Here is a 23,836-nt window from a genome sequence, read left to right as displayed (position 1 = left end):
AATCGGAGTAGGACTAACAATAGACGGAGTCAGATCGGAGTCGTAGGTACGCTTCATAGAGCACATCACTAGTCGGGACTGTACGGCGGGTGGGATAGAACATGCAATTTCAGTGTTTCCAATTTTTTTTTCATCGGTGCTGCCACATGTGGTCGGAGCATTATCATGCAGCAAAATGATTTTATCGTGTCTTTGTGGTACGGGTTCTGATGGCTCTCAGGTACAGGCACTTTGCATCTTACTACTAATAATACTTAACTAACCAAGGTTACTTAATATGTTAAGCAATACGGCCTATTTGGATTGTTCCTTCTGAATGAGAGAAAAAGGATACTTAATATAACTGTAAGGATTGTAAATACGCGTAACCAGTGAAATTGCTGTACATTGTACAATTCTTAACAACTGTCTGTTTCGCCATTGCTTACCTTTTTATAACCAAATCAATCCTTATTCCCTCTTACCTTCTCTTTTTACTTATGTCCTGTCATGATCGCCCGTTTCGTTCCTCTTCAGTTTGTTCCGTCTCTTTTGTCGAACCATACAAAAATACTAAGTAACTTATTGCAGCATCGGAGCGTCCTGGGCTCTTTCCAGCACTCGCTGGCGCGCGCGTTGCCCATGTGACATACTACTAGACCTAGTACATACGAATAAAAGAGAGAGAAAATGGGTTATTAAATTACTTCTCCCCCTTTACCACAGCTCGCAGTACTTAACCACGCACTTAACCTCACTAACTGCCTCCACTAACTAAATCCATTGACCAGCGTGCTACAGTGCCACTGAAAAACAAAAATCACCATCCATGCGATAAAGGTTTGAGCCTTGCTTTTTTGTTTCTGTTCTGCCTCTCTTCCACCGGGGCTCGCGGGTTCTCGCTTGGCTTCGCAGGAATGAAGCAGAGTGCATTTATTTATTCCATTTAGACATTTAATTCACTATTGCAAGAGCTCACACGGTTGTCGTGCACACATCTTCTGCGGAACACAGGGGGTGGTTTCAATAGATTCGTCGCGCCACTGCTGCTGGTCCATTAGATAATTTAGAGGCGGCGCAAATACGGTACACCGGTAACGGTTGTTATCGGTGATATTAGGCATTTCGAAGCAAAAGCGGCCCTACCCCTCCACCAACCCTTTCTCACATACCAGTGATTCCAGTGTGTGTGTGTGTGTGTGTGTGTGTCGCCATTTTGTGCAGGGGAGTTTTTAAGTAATACAAATTGTGGTTCAGGTTCAGCCAAACAAAGGAGGGTTGAGCACAATGAGTAGTAGACAGTAGAGCAGTTATTTATCTTTGCAGCCGTGCAGCAGCAGGGTCAGTCAGTAGGGGTTTTTTTTAATGTGTAGGTAAGATGCTGTATCCTTACAGCTCAGTCAGTAGTAGCCTAAGCAATTGCATAAGTCCTTCAACGGGAGCCCTAAAAAGCCTTTATCAAATACACGTTGTCGTCAAGAAAGGATGTTTTACTGTTCTGTTGTGTTTTTTTCTTTGTGTTGTTGTTGGTTTTGTTTCATTGAGTTTTATTTGTTTGTAGTTGTGATCACATAGGAATGATTCATGTGTGTTTGTGTGTGTGTGCATTATACACTTTACGTACTTTTTCATTCCCACTAGGTAGTCTCCCGTTTCGTCATCCCGTTTGTCGTGTGTTTTATCGGTTTGTTCGCCTTTCGTTTCGTTTGGTTGTTCTATCGGTTGCCCTTATTGCATCAGTTTGCGTTGTGCTTGTGGTTTTGTTTAGAGTTTACATTACATTTAAATTCCACGCTTGATGAAGCTTTGCAAAAAAATATATAATAATAAATACCCACAGTCTCTACTCCCCCAAACGAGACCTTATGCACACACGCATACCACCAACAAAATGGATGTCTTCTATACTTCTACTCTATTTCCTCCTTACTTTTTCTTTTTCTCGTTTAAAAAAAACAATATCTCCCACCTTCCCAAAAACAAAATCCTTACGCTACAGCTAATGGGCAGCTTGCGCTCGGACCAGACGGAAAGGGCGGCGAGCTGACGGCGCAGGAGTTTCTCGACCGGCTGCAGGAGTACACCGATCTCAACACGCGCATCCACGACCAGCAGCAGGAGCAGCTGGACAAGTCGAACCTGACGATCTTACACTCGCAGTACGTTAAGATAACACCAATCAATCCGGACGGCGGCGGCGCCCGGCAGGAGGTAGCCTCGCCTGGTACCGAGGGAGCGGCGGCCGCTGCTGCTGCTGGTGGTGGTGGAGGGCCTCCAGAGGATGCTAGCGCCTGTCACGGCGACGCGGCCACCTCCGGCACGTGCTGCGCGCTGATCTTTCGCGAAACGACCGTCTAAAGCGAGATGGTACGGTTGTTCATTGCCAGAGTCTTTCCAGCGTGCTGCGAGAGAGAGAGAGAGAGAGAGAGAGAGAGAGAGAGAGCGATAGAGAAGGCAGGAGAATGAAAGCAGTGATTTGAGCTGTTGGGGAGGATGAGTGTGTGCAAGCGATTTTTCAGAGCGACAGAGAGATCGAACACAGTGAATGCCCCAACTTCCCTCCGGACACTTTGTTAACCTGTGAGCCGTGTGCAGTTGTGTTTGTTTTAACGATCCCAATTACACTTACCTCAGACTCTTTGATGATCCTCATGCTGAGCGCAGCGGTGCTCTAGTTAATTTGACTACTTTTATAGCGTATTCTCGAGTAGTATCGAGTAGATTATTTATTTATTTTTGTGTGCTAAACATGTTAACGCCAAAGCCAACAATGTATCTCGTTAGCCTTAACAGAGGACGCTGATGAGTTTCAGCTTTTGTTTTCTTTCTGCGGTACTGGGCGATCGAAATCTGGCACTTAGAGTTTGGGCAATTTCTTCTTCAGTGCTTAAAAAGAAAAAAAGGTGGCATTGCTAGACATTTATGCGAACATGCATATTCCTATGCAGACTGTTCGTTTCCAGCGTGTCCAACATCGAAGTGGTTCCATCTAGATTGGCCCAGTATTGTACTATATTTATACAAATCGATTACGCTTCCACGGAAACCCTCTACATACAATGTAAGATTATGTGTTACTCTCTTCCCTGCCCCCGGGGTATTATGTCTCACCATTCACTCTGTCCTCCTAGCGAGTGAACAGTAAAACGCTCGAGTAAGCGCTTAGCAACCCTAGTAGCAGTGTTTCTCAACCTGCTGCTGTAGCGGCGGTTGCCGTAGAAGAAAAACGTGTTATCACAATAATAGAGCAAACAAATGTGAAGAAAAAAGTAATGTAAACCCATTGATTTTGATGTGACACCCCCACTGACCGCAATGGGATTAGTATTTAAAGAGGGCAGAAGCTTTTCGAGAAGTCTTGCAAACAGCAGATAGGCTAACAAGTACGTTTCTGTCTGGTAGTGGTAGTATTATGAGATTAGAACAAAAAGTATGGATGAATTTGCTAGCGACAGCCGGTTAACCGGACATAATATGTGAATGTTGTGCAGTACTTAATCAGAACACAAAAGTCAGGCCGACAGACCCGCACGGGCAGCAAACGCGGCAGCAGCTTAATAATCTGGCAGAGGGGGCGCAACAACAAAAGTCTGAGATTTGCTGCGTGTAAACGTTTTTTATCAATTAACCAAAACACAGGGATATTTTGCGATTAGCAATTGGTGTTAATGCTGTAAGAGAGAGAGAGAGAGAGAGAGAGAGAGAGAGAGAGAGAGAGAGAGAGAGAGAGAGAGAGAGAGAGAGAGAGAGAAGAGGGGGCAAATTGGTATTGTTTGGACGTGTGTTGTGATGGTTGTTATGTTCTCTGGAATCCAAGCGCTTTTAGGGTAGAAGTTTTTTGAGGGAGGAAAAAATGGGAAAATATACATACAGAGAGATAAACAAGTATATTACGGTTCGCGGTGTTAGGATGGCGATCTTCTCATTAGCTTTTACCGATCTTTACTCTATCGTTCTTTTTAAACCGCCTAGAATATCATGTTGAAACTCTCACAATCCTGGACGGTGCAAGAAGCAGGCGGCACACCAGCTAGCAATTGTGTATTTGGCATTTCTACGTGCGCGTCCTACTATGAGCATCGTGGCAAGAATTAAGCAAAACAAAAAAGAGCAGATAACAATAATACTTCTAGTCAAACTTTAGTGCAATACAAAACAAAAACCAAACCCCCGATAATCATATTGTGACATTAATTCAATGCATATTAATGCGGCTTCATGCTTGCAGACAGTATACTAGTTTCGTCAGGTTAAGCAAATAATGGCAAGGCAAACACTATCACTATAACTGTTGTTAAATCGTTATAAAGGATAATACGAGTGTGGTAATATTATTAATCAGCGACAGCTAAACCTAGGTATTGTGTGTGCGTGTTCCTTAACCGAGTCGGGCTTGACAGAAAACATACACCCTATCGCGCGTGTATGTGTGCAGTTTGTAGCTCACTTTGGATAACCACCTTTCTACACTCCGGTCCAATAGAGTTGACCGCCCGTGATGAGTGCGCAGCCGGTGCGTCTTCGTCCATCTGCGTCGAACCGACCAGCCCGAACTATATCTTACGATACAATATCATGACCGAACATATACAACCATATGCTCTTATAAACACATACATGAATTTTATCAAGCCACGAAGATGTATTTGGTGTCATTAAAAAAAAAGATCACGTAAATGAACGTTTAGACAAGCAAAAGTTGTCGTAAACGTGGGGAGGAAAAACAATTAATACATTGATGGAGTTAATTAAATACATACCACCTTAGCGATAAATATACATTGTTACGAACATTGAACGCGCGTTTGTGAGATCCATTCGTTTTTGTTTCGTCCTGTTTGAATCGATTCCGTTAAAAACGTAACAGACGGTTTGAGTAACACTGCAATACTGCGTGGTCCTCCTAGCGCGTGTTGATATTGTTGATTTTTTTTTCTGAAATCATGCAAAATCTCACTAAAACAAAGCTCCCCATTTGTTGTGGCATGTGCGCGAAACAGTGTCCGTGCGATAGTATAATAGTTTACACTGGAAAGTGCCGAATTTAGAGATCGTTTTTGCTTAGCTACTGCTAGAAGCGTTAATATATCGTGTGTAGCGCAGGTAGGCTTATTGATTCCCTCCGGATCAATGTCTTGTTTGGTGAGTTTAATCTCTATTAAAGGAAACAGAAATCCAAACCTTAATAAGTTGCATTAAGTAAAAAATGTAGTATTTATGTTTCGGAGTCTGAATAAAATAAACCGATGCATAGGGCAAACGCTGATAATTATTGCCGTCTAATAATTTCACTCACATTGTTGGTCGTTCGGTCAATTATATTTTTATATAATTCTAGATTACTGGCGAACACAACAAAACTAGAGACGAAGATGTGGTATCTGGAGATGAGTAATTACGGACAAACATATGGTCAATGTGTTCCGATTCCGGGGGAACAGCTTCTTGATGTCTTCACTTGTCGAGGACCAACACTTTATAAACGAACCACGTTTTTGAAAGAAAATATGAATCTTTCTTGCCTGCTTTTCATTTGTTCAGTGCCTAATAACGACCATTTTTTTAGCAGATTATGTGCCAGTCATTGTCCTTACTCATTGACCCGATTGTGAGCCTACCATGGCTGGAGCAACAAGTCAACACGGCACTGCTGGTCTCCAATTCCGGAACAAGTGCCAAGATGGAGTCTTCCAAACGCGTATTCATTACCAGCTGCTTCCAGAAGATTTACTAAGAAGTGTGTGTGAATTGGATTGAGAATCAATGCGAAAATGATGAGGTACCTGCTTGCTAGAGACTCAGACCATCTGCATCGACATCATCGGCGAAATCCGGAGACGCATTGTGCATGGGAGTTGTACTTACTATGGGCTTCACAGACTGCCGAGATCCAGAAGTCTTCGGGCCCGCACAAAATGTGAGATATATCGCTCATTGATTCGCCCGGTGGCCTGGGACACGAGCCCTGGACCATCCGAGCAGAGGATGCAAACGCTCAGGCGTGTTTGAGTGACACATCCGAGCCATCTTTGCCAGTGTGTTCGAGCATGGAGCGTGGAGGAGAAGGATGAACCACTAGCTTGCTGAGCTGTACGACGAACCGAGCCTCCTGACGGTGGTGAAGGATGGCAGGATACGATGACTGGGGCAAATCGTGTCAACGCCTGCTTCCGAAAAAATCAATATCTCGCTGAAAGAGTCAATTATATGCTCGAACGAATCAACAACTCGCTGAACATGTCAATAATATCATTGAAAACCCTGTATGTGAACACATTTTCCTTTCTTTCGTATTGAAATGAATACAGACTCTCTTACAATTCCGAAATACATTTTTATTTTTTATTTTTAATCTACTCTTCATAAGCACAAACACACTCGCACGGGTAAGTGAAGAGGACCTGTTCTAGTCTGTTGCCTCATCCCTCTCCAGCGCTCTCGTTGTTTGTCGAGACTGAAGTGTTTGCTAAAACCTCTATAAACATTTCAAACAACAACAACGTACCTCTGCCGTCCTTGCTTCCTCGTTCGTTAGCCGGTCGTTTTAAGCAGGAGAGCGTGCTCAGCGCTGTTGAAGACAAGCGAATAAGAATAACGTTACTAACTCGATACCAGATGTGCAGATCGTATTATGTTGGATGGGATGGATGTGTTGGTAAGGTAAGGTTGGTTTGGAAGGGTTGGGTGGGTAGTGACGGTAAGTTGTGAGGGTTGTGATTGGGGTAGCGAAAATGGTTTTGATGGGAAACGAGGGTGAGCTATGAGGGTGGGTTGTGATGTTTGAGAGAATTGGGATGATGGGGTAGATAGAATAGAATTGTAAGGATTGCGCTAGATGGGTAGCAAGGAAGGATAGCGAGTTTGCCAAAAATACTTCGTTTGGCAGACGGTAAACGACTGATGCATTCCAAAAATAGCAAAAACAAAAACAAAAAGCCTGGAGGCGCCATCTGTTGGTGGGATAGCAAAAGTTATGCATCGCTAGAACTATAAACGGCGATACGATTGTTTCAATACTAGACTCCAATGTAAACCATCACAACTGATGCAAGTGAGATTTGATCAATAGTCGTTGGTGTTGATATTCAAGTATCTGGACCACACACATGATCATCTTAATAGATTTTTGCACGGAATGGCTATAATTATATGATGCTAGAAGCAAACCAGTGAAGCTATGGATCTTATTTTTTTCTATGGATATTTGATTTTCCAGTAGTTTATGCTGACTGTGACGCTTGGGATCTGTGTTACGCCCCTGATTTTTTCAGCTTGTGGCTTGTACTTTTGTACATGTGGTAACGGTGTAGAAATCGTCTCAATGTGGATCGCAAGGAAAACCTTGCGATAATGAGGACAAGGAGGTAAACATCGTGAATGACGGGTAGTTTGAGAGACGAGGTAGCAAGAGTCGCGAAGAAAGACTTGAAGGATGCCCTAATAGAGCAGCACCGAAGTGATGGCACTTTCGGGCATAATGTTCCTCACTGCAACGAATGGGGTAGATATGGTCAGAAAGAAGGATTCTGTAACTCAGCGGAGCGCTATAGACAATCTAGAATGCAATATGAAGAGGAAATTTAGAATAACTATAATCAAAGCGGCGAAATGAAAGGGCAAAGATCACTTGCCCGTGTTTCTAAATGGCGAGTCTGTTCAGCGCTACAACGGGCTATTTGCCATGTCGAAAAGTACTTATAACCCAGGTTGTACGCAAGTACGGAAAAAGAACTCGCGCGCCAAAAAAATTGCTCAAAATTTCACTCCAAGTAGATCAAAGTAGCTCATGTAACGCAGTCAAGCAACTTGATTTATGTTTGAAATCAGAAAAAAATAATTTAAAATGTCTCTAAATCTATTTTTGCGTCTGGCATTAATCTAGCTCGTAATCTAGCGCGACGTTGTTACTCTATATCTATTTGAAACGGTGATAGCCGTCAGCGATAGAGCTCTCTCACGCCGGACGGATGTGACAATTCGCGCGTTCGACGAACTTTGCTCATTTCCTAAGGTATGAATGAAATTCAGGCAGTTCGTGGTGGTCGCGCACGCTGCAGGTGTGAACGCAACACGAACTTTGTCGTGTACACGTTCAAACCAAAAATCAAAATCTTTGTAAAATTGTTTTGATTAATAAAAATGTTTGCAACACTATTACAATTGTTTAAGTAACACATATTATCATTTTTGTTAGGTCACATGTCATTTGTACTGTCAAGTTCGCGAGTGCGTTGACAGTTCGTGCCTATTTCGGTATATTGAGCTACAGCCGAACTGAGCTACGTTCGTTGTTGAAATTGTGAATATGTGTGTGATAAAGTGTGTTCCAAGCGCTAAGACTTAGTGTGTTCGTAAAATAGACGTTTCTCTATCGATGGGCGATGCCGCCGAGCTCTTTTTACATTCGTAGCTATGGTTTTTCAGGAAAAAGAAAAGTTAATTTTGTGTGATGTTATTCTATCAAAAACTGGTATTATTTAAGTATAAAATGGGCACATGACCAACTATTTCCTAAAAAGCCGCATCACTGTTGATTTTAAAGGACTGGTGCAGTTTAAGGGAAGTATAAGGCTCCAGTGTAAGGGAATGTGCTCGAAAATGTCAATTGGGAAAACACCCGAAGACATACAAAATCATGTAAAAGTCTGCGCCTTTGCGTTCTGGCACCCATCCGACTTTTACCGAGCTAATCCGAATACAGGCGGTCCCCGAGATACACGGTACCTCTTATACGCGGTTTCCTAAATTTGATAGTTCTTTGAGCAAATTGTACTGATTTGACACATCTATTGTAAAATGCCAAATAATTTCTGTTTTGATCGGATATTAAAATCTATTTCAAAAGGTTTGAAACAGTTATTTCATTCAGAATCATATCAAATAATTGATCAAGTGGCTTAAACCACCCCCTAGTTGCAAATTTACACGAAAATTAGTGATATTTTGGCTAGAAATCACGAGATTCGACTTACGCGGAAATTCTCGAACACGCGGTTTTTTTGCGGCCGTTTTCGGTCCCCATCAACCGTGTATCTCGGGGACCGTCTGTAGTTGTGTTCGTTAAAAATGTATGCGTAGGGGGTAGCAGCATTTGTACTGCTTACCTGCCGTATGCCGCTGTCGGGTCCTGATGAGTGAAGCATGCATACCTTTCGGGTACGTTCGGGGTATAAGCTCTGTCCCTCTCCCGTTAATGGTGAAGATAGAATCGTATGCCATCGGCTCTGCATTCGGGCGTGAGCAGACTCGTGGCCGGCATGTTGATGCTCGCAAAGAGCTCGGCGGGGCCATCGCGATCGTGTCGTGGGACACGAGGCCGGAACGACGTCCCGAAGAAGCGAAGAGCCACACTTCAAGCCTGGTGATCAAAACAGTTAGGTGCGTGCGTACGGATAGGGTTTTTAAAAGCGTTATTGTGACTCGTATAAGTGTTAATATATTGTTAAACTGTATGTGCACTGTGTAATACAGTTATTTTCTTGTATTCATCGAAATAAAATACGATAACTGGCCGAGCGCAGCCTAACTCTCATAATCCCATTTGTATATACCTTACTGCCCTTCAGCATACTAAAAAAAAAGCCATTCATTTGAGAGTTTCAAATCAAACGAACAGTACACACTCATTTATCTACCACACAATACACAATAATGACTAAATGGATCAAAGAAATCTGCAAATATCGGTGCTTATATGATAAAAATAGTTCCTTTGATCCAGCAGAAGTGGACAAATCATGGAAACTCGTCTCGAAGCAACTTAAGAAGAGCGGTAAGCCCATTGAATTTTATGGTTTTGTTTTTTGGTTTTACACATGCTGCATTCTTCACACACAGTCGCTGAATGTCAGAAGCAGTACATAGCCCGAAAGGAGCTATTTAAAAACTATTTGGCGAACAATGGGACCATACTGCATGACTCCACGGCACCGGGCATGGATCCGGGACCCAGCGTAAACTCTGAACACTCAGCTAACCAGCCAGAGCTGCCTCCGGGACCCAGCGAACTCTCAGCTAACCAGGCAGAACTGCCGCCGGGACCCAGCGGGACCAGCGAACCCTACGCCAACCAGCCAGAACTGCCGCCGGGACCCAGCAGGACCAGCGAACCCTCAGCTAACCAGTCAGAACTGCCGCCGGGACCCAGCGAACCCTCAGCTAACCAACCAGAACTGCCGCCGGGACCCAGCGTAACCAGCGAACCTTCAGCTAACCAGTCAGAACTGCCGCCGGGACCCAGCGAACCCTACGCCAACCAGCCAGAACTGCCGCCGGGACCCAGCGAAACCAGCGAACCCTCAGCTAACCAGTCAGAACTGCCGCCGGGACCCAGCGAACCCTACGCCAACCAGCCAGAACTGCCGCCGGGACCCAGCGGGACCAGCGAACCCTCAGCTAACCAGCCAGAACTGCCGCCGGGACCCAGCACAAACTCGGGGCAAGCAAGAATCATCATTAATTGTGATGATCATGAGTTACTATTTTCCATGTGTATGATATCGATGCTGCAAAAATTGCCACCTCTGCCGCGTAATAAGGCCAAACACGATATAATTAAACTGCTTTGTACTGCAGATCAACACGCTCAATCAGCGGATTGATATAATCATAGTAGCTAGGCTAAGTAGGTTAAGATTTAACTATTGTGCATTAAATCTATATAACATACAGTCATACATCATGGACGTTGTAAGATAAAAAATAGTTATTGAACAAACATGGAATTTTTTAAAGTTTTGATTATACATAACAAGGTTCATAATTCGGCCGATCTCCATGGTAAAGTCATCAACTCGAACAACTTAACATCATGCCCTTCGCCATGAATTCAAGCCCCGAATGGACCGTGTCCCCATACGTAGGGTTACCTATCCTGCTATGGATTTAAACTATTATTTTAAATTTAATATTTCACTTGCAGCACAACATCAGCATCCATAGCATTGAGGAATTCTTCAATCCAGCCGCTTTGCGTTTTTCCTTTTGCTTGCACCCTTTTTGATTTGCGGCAGCAACCGGCTTGGCTTTCGATTGTACCATTTATGTTTCTTTTTTATGATCCTTCCCGTTGTCTCGCTGCCAGAACTCCCCCACTCCTCCGCTTGTAGCATCCTTATGGTTGTTATACCCATCTTCGATCCTGCCTGTTTTGCCTGTTTTGCAAGATGGAGAGGGAGGCGGGGGGGGGAGGTTTACGGGTTTTGAGAACCAATGCGAGCAAGGTTTGGAGCGGATCACACGGCGCCGAAGCGAACAACAATATGCGCGCCTAAGGATCCGATGGTGTGTATTTTCGTATTGCTTAACACTTCAAGCGCCGTGTCATATAGATTCGCATGACGGTTTTGCTCACCGTTCAGCTTTGCATCTGGCGCTCAGTGATTCTCTTGAGAACGAATGAGGTAGGAAAGAGAGAACGAGAACGACATGTGCTACGCCGCTTATCGCAATGAAACAAAAGAGTGATAACAATGGTACGAGAAACTGTCGCTCTCATCGCTCTCTTGCCATGCGCTACGTGCTCACTCAAAAACTGTGACGTCAGGCCGGCGGTCATAGTGTTAACGGGAAAGCGGTTGTAGCGCCAGATAAGTAAGTATCCAGGCTATGGTCGGAGGGTGCCATCCCTCCGGATAAATAAAGGGATCCCTGAACTCACCATCATAGTTAGGCTATCATCGGTCGATGCCCAGGGGTCATTCGTACCTGGTACCCATGTTGGGAGCTTCGTTTGGCACTGGTACTACGGTGCATTTGTGTTCATCGCAAATGTCCGCAGCTTCCAGCAACTTGACTGCTGTTACGTGAAAAAATGCAGCCATTTGCTGACGATCAGGGGATTCTTCGGGGAATCAGGGGATTGTTTTGGATGTTGTAGCAGCGGACGATCCCTCGTGAAGGGACAGGACCTCCGGAGATCGGACAGGCATACTAGCTGATATACCCGGTTTCGACCATCATTAATTTCACGAGCACGCAATAGCGGGACGAATGAGAGGGAAACATTGTAGCACCGGCAAGGCGAAGTAAACCGAGAGCCGGCAGAATCGACATCGGACAACTATACAGAGCAGTAGCAAGACGAACAAATAAAATCGACGACACTACAACTAACAGTTGAACCATGGATCGTGCAGCACAAACAAGACAATCATGTTACACCCGTGCAAATTAGCGCGATCGATAGCGTGTGGTCTAGAAGCGGAAGACACCACTCGAGGCCGGACGAAGATTTCCTCCGAAAGTCACCACAGCATCATCGGAAGGGAACGGATGACGACATCGCGATGAACCGTGATTGGTCGATACGAAAACATTATGCTGGGAGAAAACGCCTAGGAGATCTGGTCTAGCTAGGAAAGAGGAAAGCAATCTTACGCCGCAAACGTTACAACCACCATCAGATTAAGAGCCTGAACTGTGCGTTTTCTTCCTCACGTTTTTCGATTAACATTTTGGATAACCTCTCCAACAATTTTGGGTGAGTCAAGTTACTTTAATCGCCTCGGCTGGCTACCACATGCGGCGAGTGGGTTTCAATGATGTGAGATATTGCTGGTCGAGATCTCCATTGCATGTACTGCGGGATGGGCGAGATCGCTACACCGGTTTGGACGAGCTGACCTCTGCCACCGAGCTCACGGGTCACCTGCAGTTCATCGAGGCCGTCGATAATTATCCCATTCGGCTGCGTTCATTCGCGTGTGGACTGTAAGGTGCGCGTTTTCGTGAGCGAGGCTAGGGAACTAGTGGATAAGCGGCTTCGTGTCGGATTGGTGGCCGCTTTCAACAGGGAGTGGCCATTGCCACCACTGAATGTACAGAGGAGGCCACACATCGGGAGGCTGCTTGTGTAGAAATGTTTTTTGCAGCGTGGTGAATTGTGTTGTGGCCTATAATTGTGATTTAGTGCTAAGGTGAAAAATTTCAATGTTTTATGACGAAGGATGGATCCTGCAACTGATGCGAACCGGGGCGGTATAGCTTAGCGCAGGCGTCGAATCCCATCATTAAGCTTCAGCGAATGGAAGCAAATCGGCTGACGCAAAGCGAATCCACGTGCCGACTCGTACGGAGAAGCCGCGTTGACAGTTCGTGCCTATTTCGGTATATTGAGCTACAGCCGAACTGAGCTACGTTCGTTGTTGAAATTGTGAATATGTGTGTGATAAAGTGTGTTGCAAGCGCTAAGACTTGGTGTGTTCGTAAAATAGGCGTTTCTCTATCGATGGGCGATGCCGCCGAGCTCTTTTTACATTCGTAGCTATGGTTTTTCAGGAAAAAGAAAAGTTAATTTTGTGTGATGTTATTCTATCAAAAACTGGTATTATTTAAGTATAAAATGGGCACATGACCAACTATTTCCTAAAAAGCCGCATCACTGTTGATTTTAAAGGACTGGTGCAGTTTAAGGGAAGTATAAGGCTCCAGTGTAAGGGAATGTGCTCGAAAATGTCAATTGGGAAAACACCCGAAGACATACAAAATCATGTAAAAGTCTGCGCCTTTGCGTTCTGGCACCCATCCGACTTTTACCGAGCTAATCCGAATACAGGCGGTCCCCGAGATACACGGTACCTCTTATACGCGGTTTCCTAAGTTTGATAGTTCTTTGAGCAAATTGTACTGATTTGACACATCTATTGTAAAATGCCAAATAATTTCTGTTTTGATCGGATATTAAATCTATTTCAAAAGGTTTGAAACAGTTATTTCGTTCAGAATCATATCAAATAATTGATCAAGTGGCTTAAACCACCCCCTAGTTGCAAATTTACACGAAAATTAGTGATATTTTGGCTAGAAATCACGAGATTCGACTTACGCGGAAATTCGAGATACGCGGTTTTTTTGCGGCCGTTTTCGGTCCCTATCAACCGTGTATCTCGGGGACCGCCTGTAGTTGTGTTCGTTAAACATGTATGCGTAAGGGGGAAGCAGCATTTGTACTGCTTACCTGCCGTATGCCGCTGTCGGGTCCTGATGAGTGAAGCATGCATACCTTTCGGGTACGTTCGGGGTATAAGCTCTGTCCCTCTCCTGTTAATGGTGAAGATAGAATCGTATGCCATCGGCTCTGCATTCGGGCGTGAGCAGACTCGTGGCCGGCATGTTGATGCTCGCAAAGAGCTCGGCGGGGCCATCGCGATCGTGTCGTGGGACACGAGGCCGGAACGACGTCCCGAAGAAGCGAAGAGCCACACTTCAAGCCTGGTGATCAAAACAGTTAGGTGCGTGCGTACGGATAGGGTTTTTAAAAGCGTTATTGTGACTCGTATAAGTGTTAATATATTGTTAAACTGTATGTGCACTGTGTAATACAGTTATTTTCTTGTATTCATCGAAATAAAATAAAAGTATTTCTCGTTCGATAACTGGCCGAGCGCAGCCCAGCTCTCATAATCCCATTTGTATATACCTTACTGCCCTTCAGCATACTAAAAAAAAGCCATTCATTTGAGAGTTTCAAATCAAACGAACAGTACACACTCATTTATCTACCACACAATACACAATAATGGCTAAATGGATCAAAGAAATCTGCAAATATCGGTGCTTATATGATAAAAATAGTTCCTTTGATCCAGCAGAAGTGGACAAATCATGGAAACTCGTCTCGAAGCAACTAAAGCAGAGCGGTAAGCCCATTGAATTTTATGGTTTTGTTTTTTGGTTTTTACACATGCTGCATTCTTCACACACAGTCGCTGAATGTCAGAAGCAGTACATAGCCCGAAAGGAGCTATTTAAAAACTATTTGGCGAACAATGGGACCACCATACTGCATGACTCCACGGCACCGGGCATGGATCCGGGACCCAGCGTAAACTCTGAACACTCAGCTAACCAGCCAGAACTGCCGCCGGGACCCAGCGAACTCTCAGCTAACCAGGCAGAACTGCCGCCGGGACCCAGCGAAACCAGCGAACCTTCAGCTAACCAGTCAGAACTGCCGCCGGGACCCAGCGAACCCTACGCCAACCAGCCAGAACTGCCGCCGGGACCCAGCGGGGCCAGCAAACCCTCAGCTAACCAGCCAGAACTGCCGCCGGGACCCAGCGTAACCAGCGAACCTTCAGCTAACCAGTCAGAACTGCCGCCGGGACCCAGCGAACCCCACGCCAACCAGCCAGAACTGCCGCCGGGACCCAGCAGGACCAGCGAACCCTCAGCTAACCAGCCAGAACTGCCGCCGGGACCCAGCGAACCCTACGCCAACCAGCCAGAACTGCCGCCGGGACCCAGCGAACCCTCAGCTAACCAGCCAGAACTGCCGCCGGGACCCAGCGGGGCCAGCGAACCCTACGCCAACCAGCCAGAACTGCCGCCGGAACCCAGCACAAACACGGGGCATGCAAGAATCACCATTAATTGTGATGAACATGAGTTACTACTTTCCATGTTTATGGCGTCGGTGCTGCGAAAATTGCCACCTTTGCAGCGTAATAAGGCCAAAAACGACATAATTGAACTGCTTTTTATTGCAGAACTACTCGCTCTATCAGCGGATTCATATAATCATAACTAGTAGCCAGGCTAAGTAGATTAAGGTTTAACTATTGTGCATTAAATCTATATAACATACAGTCATACATCATGGACGATAAAAAATAGTTATTGAACAAACATGAAATTTACGTTGAATTTTTTTTTTAAGTTTTGGTTATACATAACAAGGTTCGACTATACATAATACGAGGTCCGATCTCCATGGTATAGTCAACTCGAACGACTTAACATCATGCCCTTCGCCATGAATTCAAGCCCCGAATGGACCGTGTCCCCATACGTAGGGTTGCCTATCCTGCTATGGATTTAAACTATTATTTTAAATTTAATATTTCACTTGCAGCACAACATCAGCATCCATAGCATTGAGGAATTCTTCAATCCAGCCGCTTTGCGTTTTTCCTTTTGCTTGCACCCTTTTTGATTTGCGGCAGCAACCGGCTTGGCTTTCGATTGTACCATTTATGTTTCTTTTTTATGATCCTTCCCGTTGTCTCGGTGCCAGAACTCCCCCACTCCTCCGCTTGTAGCATCCTTATGGTTGTTATACCCATCTTCGATCCTGCCTGTTTTGCCTGTTTTGCAAGATGGAGAGGGAGGCGGGGGGGGGGGGGAGGGTTACGGGTTTTGAGAACCAATGCGAGCAAGGTTTGGAGCGGATCACACGGCGCCGAAGCGAACGTCGAGATCATCGCTGCATAGGAGAATTTTTTTCGATGCACCGAGTCGTTCATTGAACTGAACGTCAACGTGATTTCGGTTCTTTCGTTTTTTTTTTTTCAAACAGCCGCACATGTAAAATCTGTGAATCGGTACACTATTCGCAAATAGGTAGAACTATAGATCAATCCGTTGGTCTCATTGCATGAAAAGCAAATCAATGTTAACAATCTATCATTTGGCACTAGAAAGCGATTCCCACAAACAGTTTAAAATCGGCCATTTCTTGGTTTTACTCTAAATTTGCGAACGTTGGATGGTTTTTCTGTTCATTATTTAAAAATGATCATTAATGTTTACACTCAGTTTCTTGATTTTTTATTTAGATATATGCAAAAAATTATAGCCTTCTTTTCTTTTGAACCGGTTCATTATTTTTTTTACGTAAACTGAATGAACCGTGCGGTTCTGGTTCATTTGGCACACCTCTACAGTCGTCCTTTCACCGGTGGAGACTCAGGTAAGATGAGAGTGTGCGCACGCACACTTCGGCGCATCCGTAAGCACCGCACGTTAGAGTGTGTGGAACAGCCGATCGGACAGCCTATCGGACAGCCGGTCGGACAGCCGATAGTATTGTGAGCAGCTGTGTGCTCTGACCTCTGGACTTCAGCAATCCTTAACGTTCGGCGGTCTCCGGGACACCCCAGCACGACTGACAGTCCAGGGACGTCGTAAATCACATCCGACCTGGGTCGCGATCGCGGAAAAAACCGTTTCCTGACAAAACCTGTGCCAGATAGAAAGTCATGACTGCCAGTCGCCGACTGATGGAAGCACCCGGTGTGTCCAACACCACGCAAGCCGACACACGCTGTGAAGGGCGTCAGCGTTCCGTTCCTCCTGTTAGCAGACGATAGCGGTCTGATGCTCCATGGTCCGGATGTCCTCCCTCGTGGCAGCACGGTCTTGGCGCGTTGAGTCGTTGGTGCACCCGGGCTACTTCGTTGACAAGATGGCAGATCGAGACAAGTCCAGCGAGCAGGGGTGGCCGCCTCATAACTGACGGTACGGAATGCCCGTGCCACACCCTGATGACGGATTTCCGCTAGACTTTCAACAGTAGCCGCCGACACTATTCAAAGTAGAAGGACAGAAGGTGGAATAACGAGGGAACAGTGAACCAAATGAAAAGACCTGTGAATGATTGTACGCAATAACAAGGAATGAACTCTATTCACGATCTGTTTCCAGTTGTGTGATACACAAAGTGTTGCCTGATAGGCATTGGTTCTGTGTTTCCTGATGGACATTTGTTTTGACGAACCGAGAGGTTCAACAGCCGCTCCCTCGCCCTGATTCTCCTCGGACCAAATGGGAGCAGCGTCGATTCTACCACGTACGCTAAAAGCCGTCACTACACCATCCTCGGGTCGCCGAAATTTTGCATCAGGCGCGTTACCGCTGCCACCACACGCGATGCCTTCTCCGTGACATTTGTGACGTGGCCAGACCATTAAAGGTGGTCGTGCAGCTGTTGTCTACCCAGGCATCGGATACTCATGGATGACCGCACTTCTACGTCACTTCTTCGTCGATAGCTCGAGATGTGAAGATCGTAGATTATGTTGGGTGGGATGGGAGTGTGGGTAAGATAAGGTTGGTTTGGAAGGGTTGGGTTTAGGGAAGTTAAAGACGGACGTAAAGGAAAGAGCGTGCTAATTATAATTAAAAGAAGGACCTTAAATTCTATATAAGAAAAATATCTCAAAGAACCATAAATCACGACAGATGGGATGGGTGGTAAGGTTGGAAGTGTGGATAGCGTGGATGATTTGGAAGGGTCCACGGCTTCTTCTGTTGTTGCGTACACCACATCAGTGGTGATACCTGGGACCAGCAGCGCCAGCTCATCCGCTTACCCGATGATTCCGAGACGCCGGGAGATAGCGGAACATACAGCACCTCGTCGTACATAATATTCCACAGGGTAGGGGGCCCAAAATCGCTTGTATCGAAAAAACAACAAGCGGACTTCGAAATAGTTCCCAAGCATTCGTTGGAGGTCGATCGGGAATCCCTATGCTTGCAGGGCAATAGATTGCCAGCTGGCCGTGTTGAACACGGTCTTCACGGCCTCCAACGCGCCTACATGCAAAAACCGTTAACCCCAAACGACATGGCGACACTGCCGGCCTCAACAACGCGCTGCATTGAGAGCTGGTTCAGCATGAGGCGCTCAAGTACCTTGCCCAATGCGTCGAGCGTGTAAAGGGATCGGAACGAGCTGCTCTCACCCGGAGGCTTTCCCTGTTTCGCCAGTAACACCAGTCGTTGCCTCTTCTACTGCGCTGGAAATGTGGCACGGCTGAGATGATCCTGGTACTTGAAAGACGCCCGAGAACATGGTGATCGCCGTCTTCACCGCTGCATTCGCGATTCCATCTAACCGCGGCACCTTGTGGTTAGAGGTCTGGTTCGCGATGTGCAGCAGCTGGTCGTCCGTTACCGGCTCAAACCCGTTCGCTGCTGTTGCTCCCACATCACTTCCCCCGTTGCTTAGCTGCGACCAGTCGTAGGACGGATGCTCAGGGAAGAGGTCGGATACAATACGTGCGAGGATATCGTCTCTGGCGGTTTCCGACTTCCACGGAGCCGAGACATGACGACACGATATCCTGCCCCGAACGCATTCTCTTCCGCAATGTCTATCAGCACCTGGAACATGTTCCGGATGCCGGCTCGAATCGCGCAACTGAGCTCCGCTACGCTGCGCTCTTCCAGGTCAATCGCCAGCAGCATACGATCATGCGAGCGACCTCGCAGATTTTCCTCGCAGGAAGGGAGACCACCAGAAGGTGTCCCGATGCGAGTCCTGATGCAAGTGTCTCGTCGTAGACTTTGAGCATAGTCGCGATCATACCTTCCTGACCCCGTGACTCGTAGCGCGTTGAACGAAATTCGCGGCGTACAGGTGCTAAGGGCGAGCAATCGACGGGCACGCAATGGCAGGTCAACAATGTTTGGAGAGGCCACACCGTTGCTGTCGAACGTATCGTCCCAGCCGCGATTGATCACGTGCAGTCCTAGTTGACTCACCTGCGTAAGAAGGCGACTCACACCTTTGTCACCGATGATTTTTCACACTGTCTCGAGCATGCTCATTGGCCGAGTGAGTGCGACGTCCCTGTAGGATGTGCCCTCGCGTATGTCACTGTACTGCTGATCCAAACGGATGGTCTTACGCACTAGATCGTAGAGGCCATCCCAGGGTTGACCCTCACTAGGTGAAACAACGATGAGATCAGGCCTGCAGCTGTTGTTGTTGCTGCCGTTGGCGCTGCTGCTGATGCTACCGGTCTACGTCCATGGGGAGGACAGTGTGCACCTGCACACTGTCAACTGACGAGAGAAAACCTCACGCGGAGAGTGCACGTGCAGTGCCCTTTACGGCCGTTCGACTTCGAATGCTGTCAGCTGGCGGACAGCATCGAGACTCGGCTGCCAATGTGGCTTGCGGTGAAAAGGCCCTTTTAGCAACAATACTAAAAGACTACTGATGGTGCCAACCGATAGTCGGCGACATTGTTGGGCTTTCGGTGAATATCACATAACGATGGTCTGTAGTTATGTAATGTTTGCTCGCTTTATGTAATGTTTGCTGTCCTTGGGAGCGATTGATGCTTTCAGGCGGTGCTCGAATTTGGTGAGGTGAAGGCAAGAGGCGGGCTTCTCGCTAATGGTCTTGCGCATCTGCTCACTAAAGGCCCTACCGAGACACTCGCCTTTGCTGGGCGACTCTTCGATCATTTCAGACCTTTGGGCTCACGTGAGGTAAGCGTCACGCAAGGTTACTGTTGCTGCGACACACTTTGCGGCGAGTTTTCCCGATTTTTCAACGGTCCCGCTGCAAATTTGTCCGCTGGCGCTCCGATGCTTTGGCAAAATCGCGCGTCTCCGTAGGTTTATGTGTTGAAGTATTATACACACTTATTCAAACGAACACATAATACATAATACACAAACAACAATACAGATAAAAACTTGGGCCGCGCGCATCATGAGCCATATTGAGAGCCCTGCTCGGCCGGTAGCCTGTTACACACTGTCTCAGGTGCGCTCTGCACACACTTAGCACACCTCGCTATTGTGTGCCTTGTAGTGTGCGTGGGCGCACTGTCGATCCCTGGATGTCGACCAGCAGCAACGCAACTGCTGCGGCAAATCCAGGACTCGGCACGTCTGTCCACAACACGTACGATTCAATGAGCGTATTCGCTTGTGCACTCGTGTAGCTTCCTCGATAAGTAGGCCACCCAGCTAGCTAACTGGTTTGACACCAATCTGCCGTCGCATACCTTGCACCGTGACACTAACAACCCCTGGACATCGACCGATGGTAGCCCAACTATCATGGTGAGTCCAGGGGTCCCTCTTGGTTTAGTAGGAGGAGTCGGGATCCGACACGGGATATTCCACTGAGGGAATATCGGCGCGCTGACATCCTCCGGCAACTTTTTGATAAAACTCGCGGACTTGCTGGTACTTCGGCAGACCACCTCAGCACAGCCCAGATCCAGCCTCTTAAGACGGCGTTATCACTGCGATTCTCCACGAAGCGAAGCGACCTTTGGCCACCGCACTGGGAACAGCTACGGGAGTGTTCTATTCCCCAACAGTCTCTCGATGTGTGGCCTCTCTCCATACAGCGGTAGCACCGCACCTGGTCTGATGAAGGCTGCAGTACCTCCGTGATAAACGCGTTTCGCGAAAACGTGCACCTTACAGTCCAGACGCGAACGAACGCAGCCGGATGGAGCTCGTATCGACGGGTCACGCTGAACTGCTCAGCTCGTACCTCAGTGTAGCGAACTCAACCTTCCCACAGTACATGCATTGGAAATCTCGACCGGCTACCACAGCGGAGAAATAGAGTGATATGGAGGAGCTGCACTATTAATACAGCTTAAAATAATCTTTATTGAGGCGATAAGCGTTGACGACTTCGATACGAGTGAAGGGGGAGGGGGTCTGAGGAGATAGGGAAATCTTCCTGGTGAGGGGAGTCAGACGGCGTGGGGAAAATTTCTCGAGAATAGGAAGGAGTTCTCAGAGGATTGGTAGTAGGAGGCGGGGAAATTTCTCGGAGAGGTAGTTGGATGAGATGGAGTGGTTGGAAGGCGGGATAGGAGGAGATGGTAGGCGGAATTATCGGAGGGCAAAGCTCGCTGGCGGAGTTCAGCTCGTCCAAAACGGTGTAGCGACCTCGACCGTCCCACGGTGTAGTGATCTCGACCGGCTACCACAGCAAAGAAATGAAGGAGCTGCACTTTTAATACAGCTCAAAGTGGTTATTAATGAGGCGATAAACGTTAAAGAATTCGACTCACCCAAAATTGTTGGAGACGTTGTCCAAAATGTGAATCGAAAAACTCGAGGAAGAAATCGTACTACAGGGGCGCGTCTATTGAAGCACTTGAGGTGGCTAGGCTAGCACTAAGGTCTCGTTGCATAGCTCAGAAGAAGTAACGGAATAACTGGATGGAGGAGGGGGCCTGAGGAGGATATGGGAAAAATTCCCTGGGGAGGAGAGGCAGACGGGATGAGAACAAATCTTCGTGGGTAGGAGGGAATTCTAATAGGGGTGGTAGGAAAAATCCCTAGGAGAGTCGGAGGACTGAAAACGAGAAGTAGGATGATGGGAAAGGGTAATTCACAAAGCATCAGCTTGGCACCGTCCAGTTTTCATCTCCCTGCAAATGCAACATGACAACGCACGGCACAACGGACATAAGCTATGAGCACAAATGTACCGTGGCACCAACACCAAACGAAGTGCCCCACTCGGGCTGCAAATACCCAACCGATGGTAACCCAACTATGGACAGTCCAGGGGTCCCGGGTCCCTTTATTTTTCCGTAGAGGTCGAACCAACACGGAATATTCCTCTGGGGGGAATATATCAGTTTGTTGACACTCTCCGGTCAAAGAAGCAGATGGAATTTGTGTAGAATGAACAAATGCACGCATTAAATGCAAAGCAATTATTCATTTCGTCCTCAAACTGTATCTCGACATGAATTTTGACGATTCATAATAGGGACGTACCACCATTGGAAGGAATGAACGCGCTACCGATAGCAACAAGGAGAATTTTAGATCGAGCGATGTATTTACGATATTTTCCCAAAGAAGACCCGATCCACGTAAGCCCTGTACTCCCTTCGGGACCCTACCCAAGGAAATCTTGACTGGACCCTATTTGGCGAGAAGGCGTGATCACTATCCTCTTTTTTATCTACCTGGGCTCGTTCCCTCGTGTCGTTTTACGTCATTTCATGTTACGTGTCGTCATGTCTCATTGCAAGCTAACTGCAAGGCGCCGGAGTTAGATGGAATCCCGAACGTAGCGGTGAAGACGGCGATCACCATATTTCCAGAGGTCTTTCGGGTCCTGTACCAGGATTGCCTCAACCGCGCCACATTTCCAACGCAGTGAAGGAGGCAACGACTGGTGTTGCTGCCGAAACAGGAAAGCCTGCGCGTGAGAGCAGCTCATTCCGCAGCTCCCCTTTGCATACTCGACGCATTGGGCAAGGTACTTTAGCGCCTCTTCCAGAACCACTTCGATTGTTGGAGACGTTGTCCAAAATGTGAATCGAAAAACTCGAGGAAGAAATCGTACTACAGGGGCGCGTCTATTGAAGCACTTGAGGTGGCTAGCACTAAGGTCTCGTTGGGCTGATTAGAGGAGGTGGGAAAAATTCCTGATAGAGGGCAGTCGGAGGGGGTGGGGAATATTCCTTGGAAGGAGAGGGGAGGGTTTAGTAGGAGGTGGTGGGTGGAATTATAGGAGGGCAAAGCTCGGTGGCGGAGTTCAGCTCGTCCAAAGCGGTGTAGCGACCTCGACCTTGCCACAGTACATGCAACGGAAATCTCAGTCGGCTACCACAGCGGCGAGATAGAGAGAGATGAAGGAGCTGCACTATTAATACAGCGTTAAGTGGTTGAGGATATTAATGACACGATAAACGTTAAAGAATTCGACTCACCCAAAATTGTTGGAGACGTTATCCAAAATGTGAATCGAAAACCTCGAGGAAGTGGACATATTTATTGGGGTTGTGTCACTGTTCAGGGAAGTTGAATCCACACCAAGCTAGAATTTTTCCAGCACTTTTCCGAACATTCCGGACGCTTTTTGCTTGTAGTACAGTTCAAAGCACGCGTTGAACTCAACAAGCTGGTATAGCCAGAGTAGTGGACTAGGGCGAAGTTGCAAAAAGGCGCGGATATCTACCTTAAAAGTACACTTGTTTCTGTTTTCCTAGATTCTTATAGCTCGCAGGGTGCTCCCATGACCTACGACTGCAAAGATAATATGGGGCAGAAATTTTTTTCTCATGATGGAAGTTGCTCGCAGCAGGGCTGAAAGAACTCATATCACTTGCTTAAACTTGTCGGGCGTTGTTATCGTACGCTCAGTCTGGGTGTTGCCGATGCGTCCTGAGCAGTAAAACACACCAGCATAGTGGTCAGCCAGCCGTCATAGTTTATACTCATAAGCTAGATAGGTTAGATTGGCAAGTAAAAACAAAACAAACAGTTTATGTAAATAATAACAGTAATGCTCTGTTCGGATCATCAACACACACGATAAATGCAGAACACATCTGTAGCCGATGGA

The 23,836-nt window shown here is 46.7% G+C and overlaps 2 protein-coding genes across 3 annotated transcripts; both read left to right on the top strand.

The window, feature by feature from the left end:
• The first annotated feature begins 9,284 nt into the window (after positions 1-9,284).
• LOC121595258 (sporozoite surface protein 2-like) lies at positions 9,285-10,634 on the top strand. Its single transcript, XM_041919104.1, has 2 exons — positions 9,285-9,751; positions 9,817-10,634. Exons 1-2 carry the CDS (start codon positions 9,631-9,633, stop codon positions 10,578-10,580), a joined length of 885 nt encoding a protein of 294 aa, XP_041775038.1. The 5' UTR covers positions 9,285-9,630; the 3' UTR covers positions 10,581-10,634.
• Positions 10,635-12,801: 2,167 nt separating this feature from the next.
• LOC121594460 (proline-rich protein HaeIII subfamily 1-like) lies at positions 12,802-15,510 on the top strand. Of its 2 annotated transcripts, XM_041917732.1 has the most exons (3): positions 12,802-12,896; positions 14,414-14,618; positions 14,685-15,510. In XM_041917732.1, exons 2-3 carry the CDS (start codon positions 14,498-14,500, stop codon positions 15,506-15,508), a joined length of 945 nt encoding a protein of 314 aa, XP_041773666.1. In that variant the 5' UTR covers positions 12,802-12,896; positions 14,414-14,497; the 3' UTR covers positions 15,509-15,510. The 2 variants fall into 2 exon arrangements, with proteins under 2 accessions (XP_041773666.1, XP_041773661.1); XM_041917727.1 differs by lacking the exon at positions 12,802-12,896 and having other exon boundaries at positions 14,138-14,618.
• Positions 15,511-23,836: the final 8,326 nt, after the last annotated feature.

This window comes from Anopheles merus, chromosome X (assembly GCF_017562075.2).
Source record: "Anopheles merus strain MAF chromosome X, AmerM5.1, whole genome shotgun sequence".
Classification (NCBI taxonomy): Eukaryota; Metazoa; Arthropoda; class Insecta; order Diptera; family Culicidae; genus Anopheles; species Anopheles merus.
The sequence above is the reverse complement of the archived record's forward strand: the minus strand, read 5'-3'. Positions and strand labels throughout refer to the sequence as shown.

Bases quoted from the DNA above. Each gene is read 5' to 3' on its own strand.
- LOC121595258 (XM_041919104.1), top strand. From the start codon at position 9,631: ATGACTAAATGGATCAAAGAAATCTGCAAATATCGGTGCTTATATGAT. The intron at 9,752-9,816 runs GTAAGCCCATTG...CTTCACACACAG, and splicing joins GAAGCAACTTAAGAAGAGCG to TCGCTGAATGTCAGAAGCAG.
- LOC121594460 (XM_041917732.1), top strand. From the start codon at position 14,498: ATGGCTAAATGGATCAAAGAAATCTGCAAATATCGGTGCTTATATGAT. The intron at 14,619-14,684 runs GTAAGCCCATTG...CTTCACACACAG, and splicing joins GAAGCAACTAAAGCAGAGCG to TCGCTGAATGTCAGAAGCAG.